This window comes from Hemitrygon akajei, chromosome 13, assembly GCF_048418815.1.
Source record: "Hemitrygon akajei chromosome 13, sHemAka1.3, whole genome shotgun sequence".
NCBI classification, from domain to species: domain Eukaryota; kingdom Metazoa; phylum Chordata; class Chondrichthyes; order Myliobatiformes; family Dasyatidae; genus Hemitrygon; species Hemitrygon akajei.
The window spans coordinates 89,468,094-89,480,144 of record NC_133136.1 but is presented as its reverse complement, the minus strand read 5'-3'; the positions used below and the strand labels follow the sequence as shown (position 1 = coordinate 89,480,144).

At 43.4% G+C, this 12,051-nt stretch overlaps 1 protein-coding gene across 1 annotated transcript in view; it reads right to left on the bottom strand.

Moving 5' to 3' along the window:
* The window catches only part of LOC140738050 (coiled-coil domain-containing protein 158-like), a 165,208-nt gene that overhangs the window by 109,312 nt on the left and 43,845 nt on the right, over window positions 1-12,051 (bottom strand). Inside the window, exon 8 of the mRNA XM_073065054.1 lies at window positions 5,565-5,641. Coding sequence (XP_072921155.1) covers window positions 5,565-5,641 — 77 coding nt within the window. The remainder of the gene's footprint in view (window positions 1-5,564; window positions 5,642-12,051) is intronic.

Genomic DNA, 12,051 nt, shown 5'->3' with positions numbered 1-12,051 from the left:
CCTTTGCATCATCAGCAAATTTACTAACCCATCCTCCACTTCCTCATCCAGGTCACTTATAAAAATCACGAAGAGTAGGGGTCCCAGAACAGATCCCCGAGGCACACTACTGGTCACCGACCTCCATGCAAAATATGACCCGTCTACAACCACTCTTTGCCTTCTGTAGGCAAGACAGTTCTGGATGAACAAAGCAATGTCCCCTTGGATCCCATGCCTCCTTACTTTTTCACTAAGCCTTGCATGGGGTACCTTGTCAAATGCATTGCTGAAATCCATATACACCACATCTACTGCTCTACCTTCATCAATGTGTTTAGTCAAATCCTCAAAAATTTAATCAGGCTCATAAGGCACAACCTGCCTTTCACAAAGCCATGGTGACTATTCCTAATCATATTATGCCTCTCCAAATGTTCATAAATCCTGCCTCTCAGGATCTTCTCAATCAACTTACCAACCACTGAAGTAAGACTCACTGGTTTATAATTTCCTGGGCTATCTCTACTCCTTTTCTTGAATAATGGAACAACATCCACAACCCTCCAATCCTCCGGAACCTCTCCCGTTCCCATTGATGATGCATAGATCATCACCAGAGGCTCAGAAATCTCCTCCCTTGCCTCACACAGTAGCCTTGGAGTACATCTTGTCCGGTCCCAGTGACTTATACAACTTGATGCTTTCTGAAAGCTCCAGCACATCCCCCTTCTTAATATCTACATGCTCAAGCTTTTCAGTCCACTGTAATCATCCCTATATCCTTTACCGTAGTGAGTACTGAAGCAAAGTACTCATTAAGTACCTCTGCTATCTTCTCTGGTTCCATAAACAATTTCCCACTGTCACACTATTCTCTCATATCTTATCCTCTTGCTCTTCACATACTTGTAGAATGCCTTGGGGTTTTCCTTAATCCTGTCCACCTTCTCATGGCCCCTTCTGGCTCTCCTAATTTCCTTCTTAAGCTCCTTCCTGCTAGCCTTATAACCTTCTGGATCTCTATCATTACCTAGTTTTTTGAACCTTTCATAAGTTCTTCTTTTCTTCTTGACTGGATTTACAACAGCTTTTGTACACCACGGTTCCTGCGCCCTACCATCCTTTCCCTGTCTCATTGGAATGTACCAATGCAGAACTCCACGCAAATATCCCCTGAACATTTGTCACATTTCTTCCATACATTTCCCTGAGAACATCTGTTCCCAATTTATGCTTCCAAGTTCCTGCCTGATAGCCTCATATTTCCCCTTACTCCAATTAAACGCTTTCCTGACTTGTCTGTTCCTATCTCTCTCCAATACTATGGTAAAGGAGATAGAATTGTGATCACTACCTCCAAAATGCTTTCCCACTGAGATGTGACACCTGACCAGGTTCATTTCCCAATATCAGCCTCTCCTCTTGTAGGCTTATCTACATATTGTGTCAAGAAACCTTCCTGAACACACCTAACAAACTCCACCCCATCTGAACCCCTCACTCTAGGGACATACCAATCAATATTTGGGAAATTAAAATCTCCCACCACAACAACCCTGTTATTATTACACCTTTCCAGAATCTGTCTCCCTATCTGCTCCTCGATGTCCCTGTTACTATTGGGTGGTCTATAAATAAACACCCAGTAAAGCTATTGACCCCTTCCTGTTCCTAACTTTCACCCACAGAGACTCCGTAGATAATCCCTCCATGCCTTCCTCCTTTTCTGCAGTCATGTCACTATTTCTGATCAACAGTGCCACGCCCCACCTCTTTTGCCTCCCTCCCTGTCCTTTCTGAAGCATCTAAAGCCTGGCACTCGAAGTAACCATTCCTACCCCTGAGCAATACACGTCTTTGTAATGGCTACAACATCATTGCTCCAAGTACTGATCCACGCTTTAAGCTCATCCGCTTTGTTCATAATACTCCTGGCATTAAAATAGACACATCTCAAACCATAGGCCTGAGCGTGTCCCTTCTCTATCACCTGCCTAACCTCCGTCTCACCCTGTCTACTAGGTTTCTTTATTTGTGAGCCAACCGCCTCTTCCTCCGTCACTTCAGTTTGGTTCCCACTCCCTAGCAATCCTAGTTTAAACTCTCCCCAGTAGCCTTAGCAAACCTCCCCGCCAGGATATTGGTCCCCCTGGGATTCAGGTGCACACCGTCCTTTTTGTACAGGTCACCCCTGCCCTGAAAGAGGTCCCAATGATCCAGAAATCTGAATCCCTGCCCCTGCTCCAATCCCTCAGCCAGGCACTTACCCTCTTGCTCACTCGATTCCTATACTCATTGTCATGTGGCACAGGCAGTAATCCCGGGATTACTACCTTTGTGGTCTTTTTCTCAACTTCCTTCCTAACTCCCTGTAGTCTGCTTTCAGGACCTCCTCCTTTTTCCTGCCTATGTCGTTGGTACCAATATGTACCACGACCTCTGGCTGTTCTCCTTCCCACTTCAGGATATTGTGGACGCAATCAGAAACATCCCGGAAGCAAACTACCATCCGTGCTTCTTTCCTGCGTCCACAGGATCACCTGTCTGACCCCCTAACTATAGAGTACACTATCACTACTGCCATCCTCTTCCTTTCTCTACCCTTCTGAGCCACAGGGCCATACTCTGTGCCAAAGGTACAGCCACTGTTGCTTCCCCCAGATAGGTCATCCCCCCAACAGTACTCAAGCAGGAGTACCTATTGTTAAGGGGGACAGCCACAGGGGTGCTCTCTGGCCTCTAATTCCTGTCCTTCCCTCTCCTGACTGTTACCCTGACTGTTATCCTGACTCCTGATCTGTCTCCACAGGCCCCAATGTGACTACCTGCCTATAGCTCCTCTCTATCACCTCCTCACTTTCCCCGACCAGATGAAGATCATCGAGCTGCATCTCCGGTTCCCTAACACAGTCCCTAAAGAGCTGCAGCTCAACGTACCTGGAGCAGATGTGGCTGTCTGGGAGGCTGGGAGTCTCCCGAACTTCCCACATCTGACACCAAGCACAGAACACTGACTTCACACACCTTCTTCCTGTCTGTATTCTACACAGATAACCTACCTCATCTTGACCCCTTAACGTCGAAGCCCCATTGAGCCAAAGCCTTCCTACTTTGTCCCCTTCTGCTCCGACACCCACTCCTCCGACACCTGCTCTATAAGGTGTCTCCTTTTAAACTCTTCTCGCTGTTCTCCCTGGCTGACGTCCATGCGCTTGCACAGTCATGCCCTGATCAAACCGCTGAAGAAATAACCTACTTTGTGCACTACTTATTTATTTTAACTATTTAATATGTATCCTCTAATTCACATTTTTTCTATTATTACGTATTACATTGTACTACTGAGGCAAAGACAACAAATTTCACGATATTACACCCGATTCTGATTTGCAATAGGAATACGAAAAATTAACAAGCTGGAATGTTTAATCCTAGTTTATTCCTGTTGCTCAGCACTTACCTTTTCATTCAAGTCAATGACATCTATCAGAACTGAGTATGTGTAACATCTAAATGTTGTACCTGAGGTTATTGACCCTTGGAATTTGCTCACAATCTGTTGTGTTTGGAATTCTAAAATGAGCATGGAAAGCTCAGAAAATATCCAACTCTAGTAATGTCAGAGGAAGCAAACATGAATGCAGCAATGGAGTCTCCTTAATTTTTACAAGCTATGATAACACTAGTTTGGATAGAGCAGTAAGAAAAAAATTATAATTGCTGTGGTGAAGCTCCTGCTGAAAATGCTCAGATTGCGATATCAGGTAAAGACCTTAACAGAGTTGGTGTCGAGCTAGCAACAGCACACCTGAATAGCCCACTGACAATATGATATGCCTTGGATGGTGCATTACTCAAATGGAAGATCAATACCCAGGAAACAATCGAAATGACAAGAAAGTACATTGACAGGTTAAAAATTTACTTTTTGGCAATGAGATTAAAGTCAGATAAGACCATAAGATATAGGAGCATAATTAGGCCACTGGTTCATCGAATCTGCTCTGCCATTTTTTCATAGCTGATCTAATTTTCCTCTCAGCCCCAATCTCCTGCCTTCTCCTGTATCCTTTCATGTCCTGACTAATCAAGAATCTATAGACCTCTGCCTTAAATATACATAAAGACTTGACCTCTGTAGCTGCCTGTGGAAAAGAATTCCACAGATTCATCACTCTCTGGCTAAAGAAATTCCTCCTCATCTGTTTTAAAAGGACGCTCCTCAATTCCAAGGCTGTGTCCTCTGATCTTAGACTCTCCCACCACAGGAAACAACCTCTCCACATCCACTCCATCAAGGCTTTTTACCATCGGTAGGTTTCAATGAGGTCACCCCTCATTCTTCTGAATTCTAGTGAATTCAGGTCCAGAGCCATCAATCACTCTTCAATATGACAAGCCACTCAATCCTGGAATCATTTCTGTGAACCTTTTTTGAACCTACTCCAGTTTCAGCACAGCCTTTCTAAGATAACTTCACAAACCTCATGGCCCCTGACACCTGGAACTTCCACCAAAATGCTAGTGTCTTTTACAGTGAAGACTGATGCAAAATACTTATTCTGTTTGTCCACCATGTCCTTGTCCCCCAATACTACCTCTCCAGCATTATTTTCCAGTGGTCTAATATCCACTCCTGCCTCTCTTTTACACTTCACCCATCTGAAGAAACTTTTGGTACCCCCTTTAATGTTACTGCCTAGCTTACTTTCATATTCCATCTTTACCTTCTTAACGATGTTTTTAGTTTCTTTCTGTTGGTTTTTAAAAGCTTCCCAATGTTTTACTCTCCACTAACTTTTACTCTTTGTATGCACTCTCTTTGACTTTTATTTTGGCTTTGACTTATCTTGTTAACCATGGTTGTGTCATCTTGCCTTTAGAATACTTATTTCTCTTTGAGACGTACATATCTTGTGCGTTCCAAATGGCTTCCAGAAATTCCAGCCATGACTGCTCTTTTTCCAATCAATTCTGGCTAGCTCCCCTCTCATGACTTCAGCTTCTTCCTCTCAAATTGCACAGTGAATTCTATCATATTATGATCACTGCTTCCTAAGAGTTCTTTTACCGTAAGCTCTCTAATCAATTCTGGTTCATTGCATGACACCCAATCTAGAATATCTGATCTCCCAGTGGGCTCAACCACAAGCTGCTCTAAAAAGCCATCTCATAAGCACTCCAGAAAATCCCTCACCTGGAATCCAGCACCAACCTGATTTACCAAATCTATCTGCATATTGAAATCCCCCATGACTATTTTAACATTGCCTTTTTGACATGCATTTTCTATCTCCTGTTGTAATTTGTAGATATTGCTCTGTTGGTTATAGATGCTTACAGCCAATGGTGCAATAGATATCTATGCATCTGATGTACTTGAGCAAAATATGACAAGCTAGATTTTTAATCTTTGCTTTGAGCACTCATTGTAGCTGCCCAGTGCAGTATGCTTTTATACCTGAGAGCTTCCACACATGTTGCAGGGGTCAAGCTGAGATCACTCCCCCAGAGAAAGGAGGATACAGAGGTATTGAAGTACAGAGCGATACCAATAGCTACTAAGATACAAAGTGAATTACCGCTCTTCTTGCTGCTTAAGCAATAGCTCAGTTTTGCTCTGTGATTCAGTTTTCAGATAGTCCAGTTGTTCTTCAATCTAAACCCAAACAACAATGTTATTTTAATTATATATTTGACCAGATGACAATTCTGAACTTTTTGTCAAAAAATACTATGCAATCAAAGTGGCAATACATGATTTTTTTTAACTGGTAGTTGGAATACTCTAAAAACTAATCTCTAATTATTGAGGGCTTAATCATCCTCTTGGAAGTCTACTGCGCAGAAAAATGCAAAACACAGAGAAATACTGTGTGTGATATAGCGTTCATTTCTGTATCACTTCACTCTTCAGTTTTGTTAATTTCCTCGTCATTGTCCCTCACATTTTACCTCCTCACACTGTTGTTTCTTTACCAGTCTATATTCTCTCTTCATAAATCATTTTCTTTACTTTGCCTTCTTGTGTGTATCTATTCCTTTTTAAGCTGCAATAACATTCAATACATTCATATTAGTAATATTTTGGGGGAGAAAAGCAAGCACACACGCTGAGAAATGGGATGCTGATGCTCTCTCCACATTTGGCACCAGGAACTCCACAGATCATGTGCAGCCCAGTCTGAAAGTGTCTGCCACCTGCTGTAGCAGTCACTTTTCACCCTCAACAGCATTCTTCCCACTCGGAAAGAAATAGCCATTATCACAAAACAGTGTCACAATGATAAGGTCAGACCAGCTATGGACTGAGATCACCAAATAACTTCACCTGGCACCTCTGTAACCAGCAGACTGAGGAGATTAGACTAGTGACTCGCGTTTCACTTTACAGCACCAGCTGTGAGATCAGGGTTCAATTCCTGCTGCGGTCTGTAAGGAGTTTGTACGTTCTCTCCGTGACTGCATGGGTTTCCTCTGGGTGCTCTGGTTTCCTCCCAAAGACATACGAGTTAGGGTTACTAAGTTGTGGCATGCTCTGTTGGCGCTGGAAGCATGGCAACACTTGCAGGCTGTCCCCAGCATATCTCAGACTGAGTTGAACGCTGACATAAACAACACATTTCACTGTATGTTTTGATGTACATGAGACAAATAAAGCTCATCTTTAAAAATCTTTCCCATCATTTGGGGTTTATTTAAACTCCAGATTCAAATTTAAAAAGTCAATGTTAAATCAGCTGAAATACAATGGGAAAGACTGGAACAGCATAACAGGCTGGACAACACTGGTGTGAGAAACCAGAGTTAATACTTCAGTTCATTAATCCCTTAACAAAAGCTGGTAGCATTTAATCAAATGATAGGCCTATTCCTTTTCATAGTGCCATAGTGAGACAAAGGATGAAAAAACAGGTTCTTCAACCCACTGAGACTATTCACTGATCTAGTACTCTCTTTTGTAATAATCCTATGCTATCCCATTTCATTCCCCCACTTTCCCATCAACTCCCCTCTAGATTCCACCAGTCATGAACTGCAGGAGAGAATGCACAGCAAGCAACTGGATTACCAAGCCACGCACCTGAAAGGTGGGCAGTGCACGTATCGTCCCAACCGCTCAACAGATGACGCCATCGCCACCACCCTCCACCTGGCCCTCACCCATCTGGACAAAAAAGACACATATGTTCGAATGCTGCTCATAAACTTTAGTTCAGCATTCAACACAATCAACCCTCAGAAACTGATTGGAAAGCTGAGCCTACTGGGCCTGAACACCTCCCTCTGCAAATGGATCCTAGACTTCCTGACTGGGAGACCTCAGTCAGTCTGGATTGGGAGCAGCATCTCCAATATCATCACACTTGAGCACGGGGGCCCCCCAGGGCTGCGTGCTCAGTCCACTGCTGTTCACTCTGCTGACCCACGACTGTGCTGCAACACACAGCACGAATCACATCATCAAGTTTGCCCATGACACAACTATGGTGGGTCTCATCAGCAAGAACGATGAGTCAGCATACAGAGAGGAGGTGAGCGGCTAACAGACTGGTGCAGAGCCAATAACCTGTCTCTGAATGTGAACAAAACAAAAGAGACGGTTGTTGACTTCAGGAGAGCACAGAGCGACCATTCTCCGCTGAACACTGATGGCTCCTTGGTAGAGATTGTTAGAGCACCAAATTTCTTGGTGTTCACCTGGCGGAGAATCTCACCTGGTCCCTCAACACCAGCTCCATAGCAAAGAAAGTCCAGCAGTGTATCTACTTTCTGCAAAGGCTGAAAAAAGTCCATCTCCCACCCCCCCATCCTCACCACATTGTACAGAAAATGTATCGAGAGCATCCTGAGCAGCTGCATCACTGCCTGGTTCGGGAATTGCACCGTCTTGGATCGCAAGACCCTGCAGCGGATAGTGAAGTCAGCTGAGAAGATCATCGGGGTCTCTCTTCCTGTTATTACAAACATTTACACCACGCGTTGCACCTGCAAAGCTAACAGCATTGTGAAGGACCCCATGCACCCCTCACACAAACTCTTCTCCCTCCTGCCATCTGACAAAAGGTACCAAAGCATTCGGGCTCTCACGACCAGACTGTGTAATAGTTTCTTCCCCCAAGCCATCAAACTCCTCAATACCCAGAGTCTAGACCGACATCTACATCATTTATTATTATATTGTAATTTGTCCTCTGCTGTGCCTATTGTCTTGTTTATTAATTATTGTACTGCCCTGTACTGTTTTGTGCACTTGTCTAGTGCAGTTTTTATGTTGTTTTACATAGTATAGTGTAGCCTTGTGCTGTCTCACATAGTCTAGAGTTGTTTTTTGTTGTTTCATGTAGCACCAGGGTCCTGGAGGAACGTTGATTCATTTTTACTGTGTACTGTACCAGCAGGTTATGGTCGAAATGACAAGAAACTTGCCTTGACTAAATGAGAAAAGCTGGACAGAGCCCACACTGTCACATGAAGGATGGGCAAACTCCACACAGACAGCACAAAAGCTCCAGAATTGAACTCGAGTCACTTGAGCAGCAAGGCAGATTTTTCACCCAATTATAACTTGGGAACAACAACTATGCATTTACATTGTGCTTTAACATGGTAAATTGGGCCCAGGCCTGTCACAGAAGTATCATCAAATAAAGTTCCCAATTAAGTCACTAAGAGAAATTAGAAAAGAAAACTGCCACAGATTTTGGGAATCTTAATTTAAAAGAAATAAATACAAGAAATATCCAGCGGGTCAGACAGTTACAGCTTGTTAGATTTTAACTGGAACTGTAAAAACTTGAAACACAAAAAAACCTAACTTTCATAGTAAGGAAAAGAGAAGGTGGGGAGACATACAGACACTTAGAATGGTACACAGGCATGTCCGTAGCATTATGAAGGTATGACTTAGTCATATCCTCTCATTATGTATTTATATTGAGGTAACCTCAATCCACACTTGATCTGAGCCCATCACCATGCCCCCTGTTGTCCTCCCCCACCACCCATTACAAATCATCCTTCCAGGCCCCACTCTACTGCACATCCCTAAGGAGAGGTCAGCACCTGAGGTGTCTGATAGAATGAAAACAGGAAGTTTAAATAAAGACAGGGAAGACAGAAAAGAATGAGGGGTAGTAAAAAAAAAAATGAAATGCTGGGTCCACCAAAAACATCAAGAAGAGCAGAATTACTACCTACAGCTGCTGTCTGAAACAGGGGCATTGATTATAATCTGAAATTCTTGTTAAGCCCAAGAGTTCGGTGTCGAATCCAAAAACCCTCCCATCTGGTTGTCAAGAAAGGCCTGGAAACATTCAGCCTAGTTCTCTCTATGCTGATACTGTCATACGTGCTCTTTATTTTTCCAGCTTTTTTCTGATTTTGTTTTAAAAGAGCTATTAAGAAAGGTGATGAATTGTATGAAGCGTCCACAATTCATGTGAGGCTGGCTCCAAAATTTTACAGCTGGAAGCCTGGCAACAGCAATGTAGAGAAAGAAAGATCCATTCTGTGCATAGGAAGAGGGCAGGATGACCTCCAGACAATGTCTTCAATGACTGTGGTGGACATAGCCAGAAAGCAAACCCTAAAGAACCAACTGAAATTGAAATTGAATCCCTTGGGCTTGGTTCTAGAAATTCCACGACCTGATTTGTGAACTAGATCAATGAAGGTATTGTAGCGGTGTGCTACACGCAGCACTGAAATAACGACACAGAGTCGGTAAACTGCAGTTAAAAAAGATTTTATTCGAACTTCGCAGCCTCGCTTTAAAGCCTCCCTGATCCCGCCCTCCCCGGGCGCGGATGCTGTAGGGGGCACGTATTCACAGTCCTGTCCCGCGCGCGGATGCTGTAGGGGACACGTATTCACAGTCCCGCGCGGGCTTTTCCCTTTGTTGGTGAAGCAGACCTGGCGCCCTTTTGGGACTGGCCTTTATGCCGGCGCGCTGGCTATTTGTGAGCCGGTTTGAGTGCGCTAGGAACTGGGTCGCCACAGTATCTCCAATTGCCACATGCCAGCAACTATTCAATGTACCACATCCCCATCAAACTCCTGATAATACCTGCGACCATTTAGGACTCATAGTCAACACTCATACACTTCCCTCAGCCTCACATAATGACTCACTCACACCACTCAGCTTGTTACTGCCAAGTCATGCAATTGTGACAGCTAGGGCATCCAAATGGATTGCAAACCACTCATTGATATATTGTTCCTTCAGAAAACAAAAGAATACACATGTAACACCCTGGGAAAGGTTTCACTGCTAATGTAATAGTCTTTCTGTAAAAGCAGTCTTTGGGTTGTGGTTAGAAATAACGGGTGCTTTGGAATGTGAGCCGTCCAATGACAGGAGGGTGTTTTCGTGCCATGTCCTTGACCCCAGGGTGATCTGGGTCTTTTGTTCAGCGGGAGATGAAGGGAGAAGACGCCGAAGTGGACCCATGACCCAACGAAGGCTGGGAGACCGAAGGAGGATCGGCGAAGGGGAAACCGTGAGCTCAATTTGTGCACATTAGACTGGTTCATTAAAATGGGCCCTTTTCTTTTTTGCTTTTTCTTCACAAACCCTGTGGTCAAATTAACAACATTAAAGCTAAATTGTTTAATTGCATGCAGTGTACTGTCTGTTATTTTGCGGTACTGATTTGTAACAGGGTAACACATCACACAGCATCCACACAAACAGGAGACTTTGCATCTCAATCTCACCCATTCGGCGGGGCCAGAGATTGTCTTCCCTAGACTTACGCAGCCAACAGAACCTGAGGGTCACACACAGTTAGGGGCAGCTGCCAATAGCCAAAAGGGATGGCACGTCTCCAAGATATCATCCAAATACAAACTGCAATTCCTGCTATCTTTGTAGCAGACAAAGACTCTGGATAAGGCCAAAATAACAGAAAATGATGAAAACCTTCTATCCTCTTCACTCCTCATTTATTTTTATATGTTGAAGATTAAGTTAGTTTGCAACTACATCCCTGTCTCACCACAGTCCTAGATTATGAAGCGAATTAGGCATGTGAGAGCATTAGAAGTTCAAGTATCAACTGATCTTCAATTTCACTTTCCTGCCCAACTCCCATAGCTCTCAAACCCTTGTAAAAATTTAAATGATGATTATCTTTGAAAATCCTGAGTAACTGAGCTAACTCTCTGAGGTATGGAATTACAAAGATGACTATTAGAGTACCAAAGTATCTCAAAAAGAAGAAATTCCTCCTGATCAATGTTCAAGTCGATGTCATAAGACCATATCAAACTCTGAATATGTTTACCGGCTTGCCTCCATTTGAGAATATCTGTTTCTACTATTCATTCCCCTAAAGTAAATGACCTCACAATTCACCATACCACGATCCATCTGCCACCTTCCTGCCAATTACCTTAATCTGGGAATATTCCTTTCCAACCTTTCCCTATCCCCCTCACAGCCAACTTTCCAATCTACTTTGTAATCATCACAAATTTGCAACTGGTTCCTTTACTTAAGTCATTAATGCAACTTGTAAATTGGAATTTCCTCAGCACTGATCCAGGCAATACTCCCTCCCTGTGCAAGTGTCTAATATGTGGCACATTGGGCATAAATTGGCTTCTAACAGGACAGAATAGACTTAATTGCTACACCCCACAGGGTGAAGTCAATCATCTACAGCTGAGAATACAAGATGTGCACTTCAACAAGCCAGGTTCAGCAAAAAACATATTTTTACTGAAGCCATGAATAACTTTGGCAAGACTTTCATACTTTTTGTACCCTCGTACAACAAACACCAACAGATTTTGCCTTATATGCCTACTAAGTCTATGTACTGCATATGGACACCCAAAGCTTTGAACACGTGCATTTACACACTTGTGTGTAAAAGAGTTTGGCACCAAACTTACAAAGCCCCGAACATTCTATCAAACGGAAGTGTAGGAGAATACCATTACACTAATGTCCCCAATGAAGTGATTGGTGGACGGAGTTTTCGGTTCCACTGCTGTACTGGGTATCACAACAGTCTAATTATTCATCCTTCAGTGGTTTATTGGTGTTAGTGAGAGGCT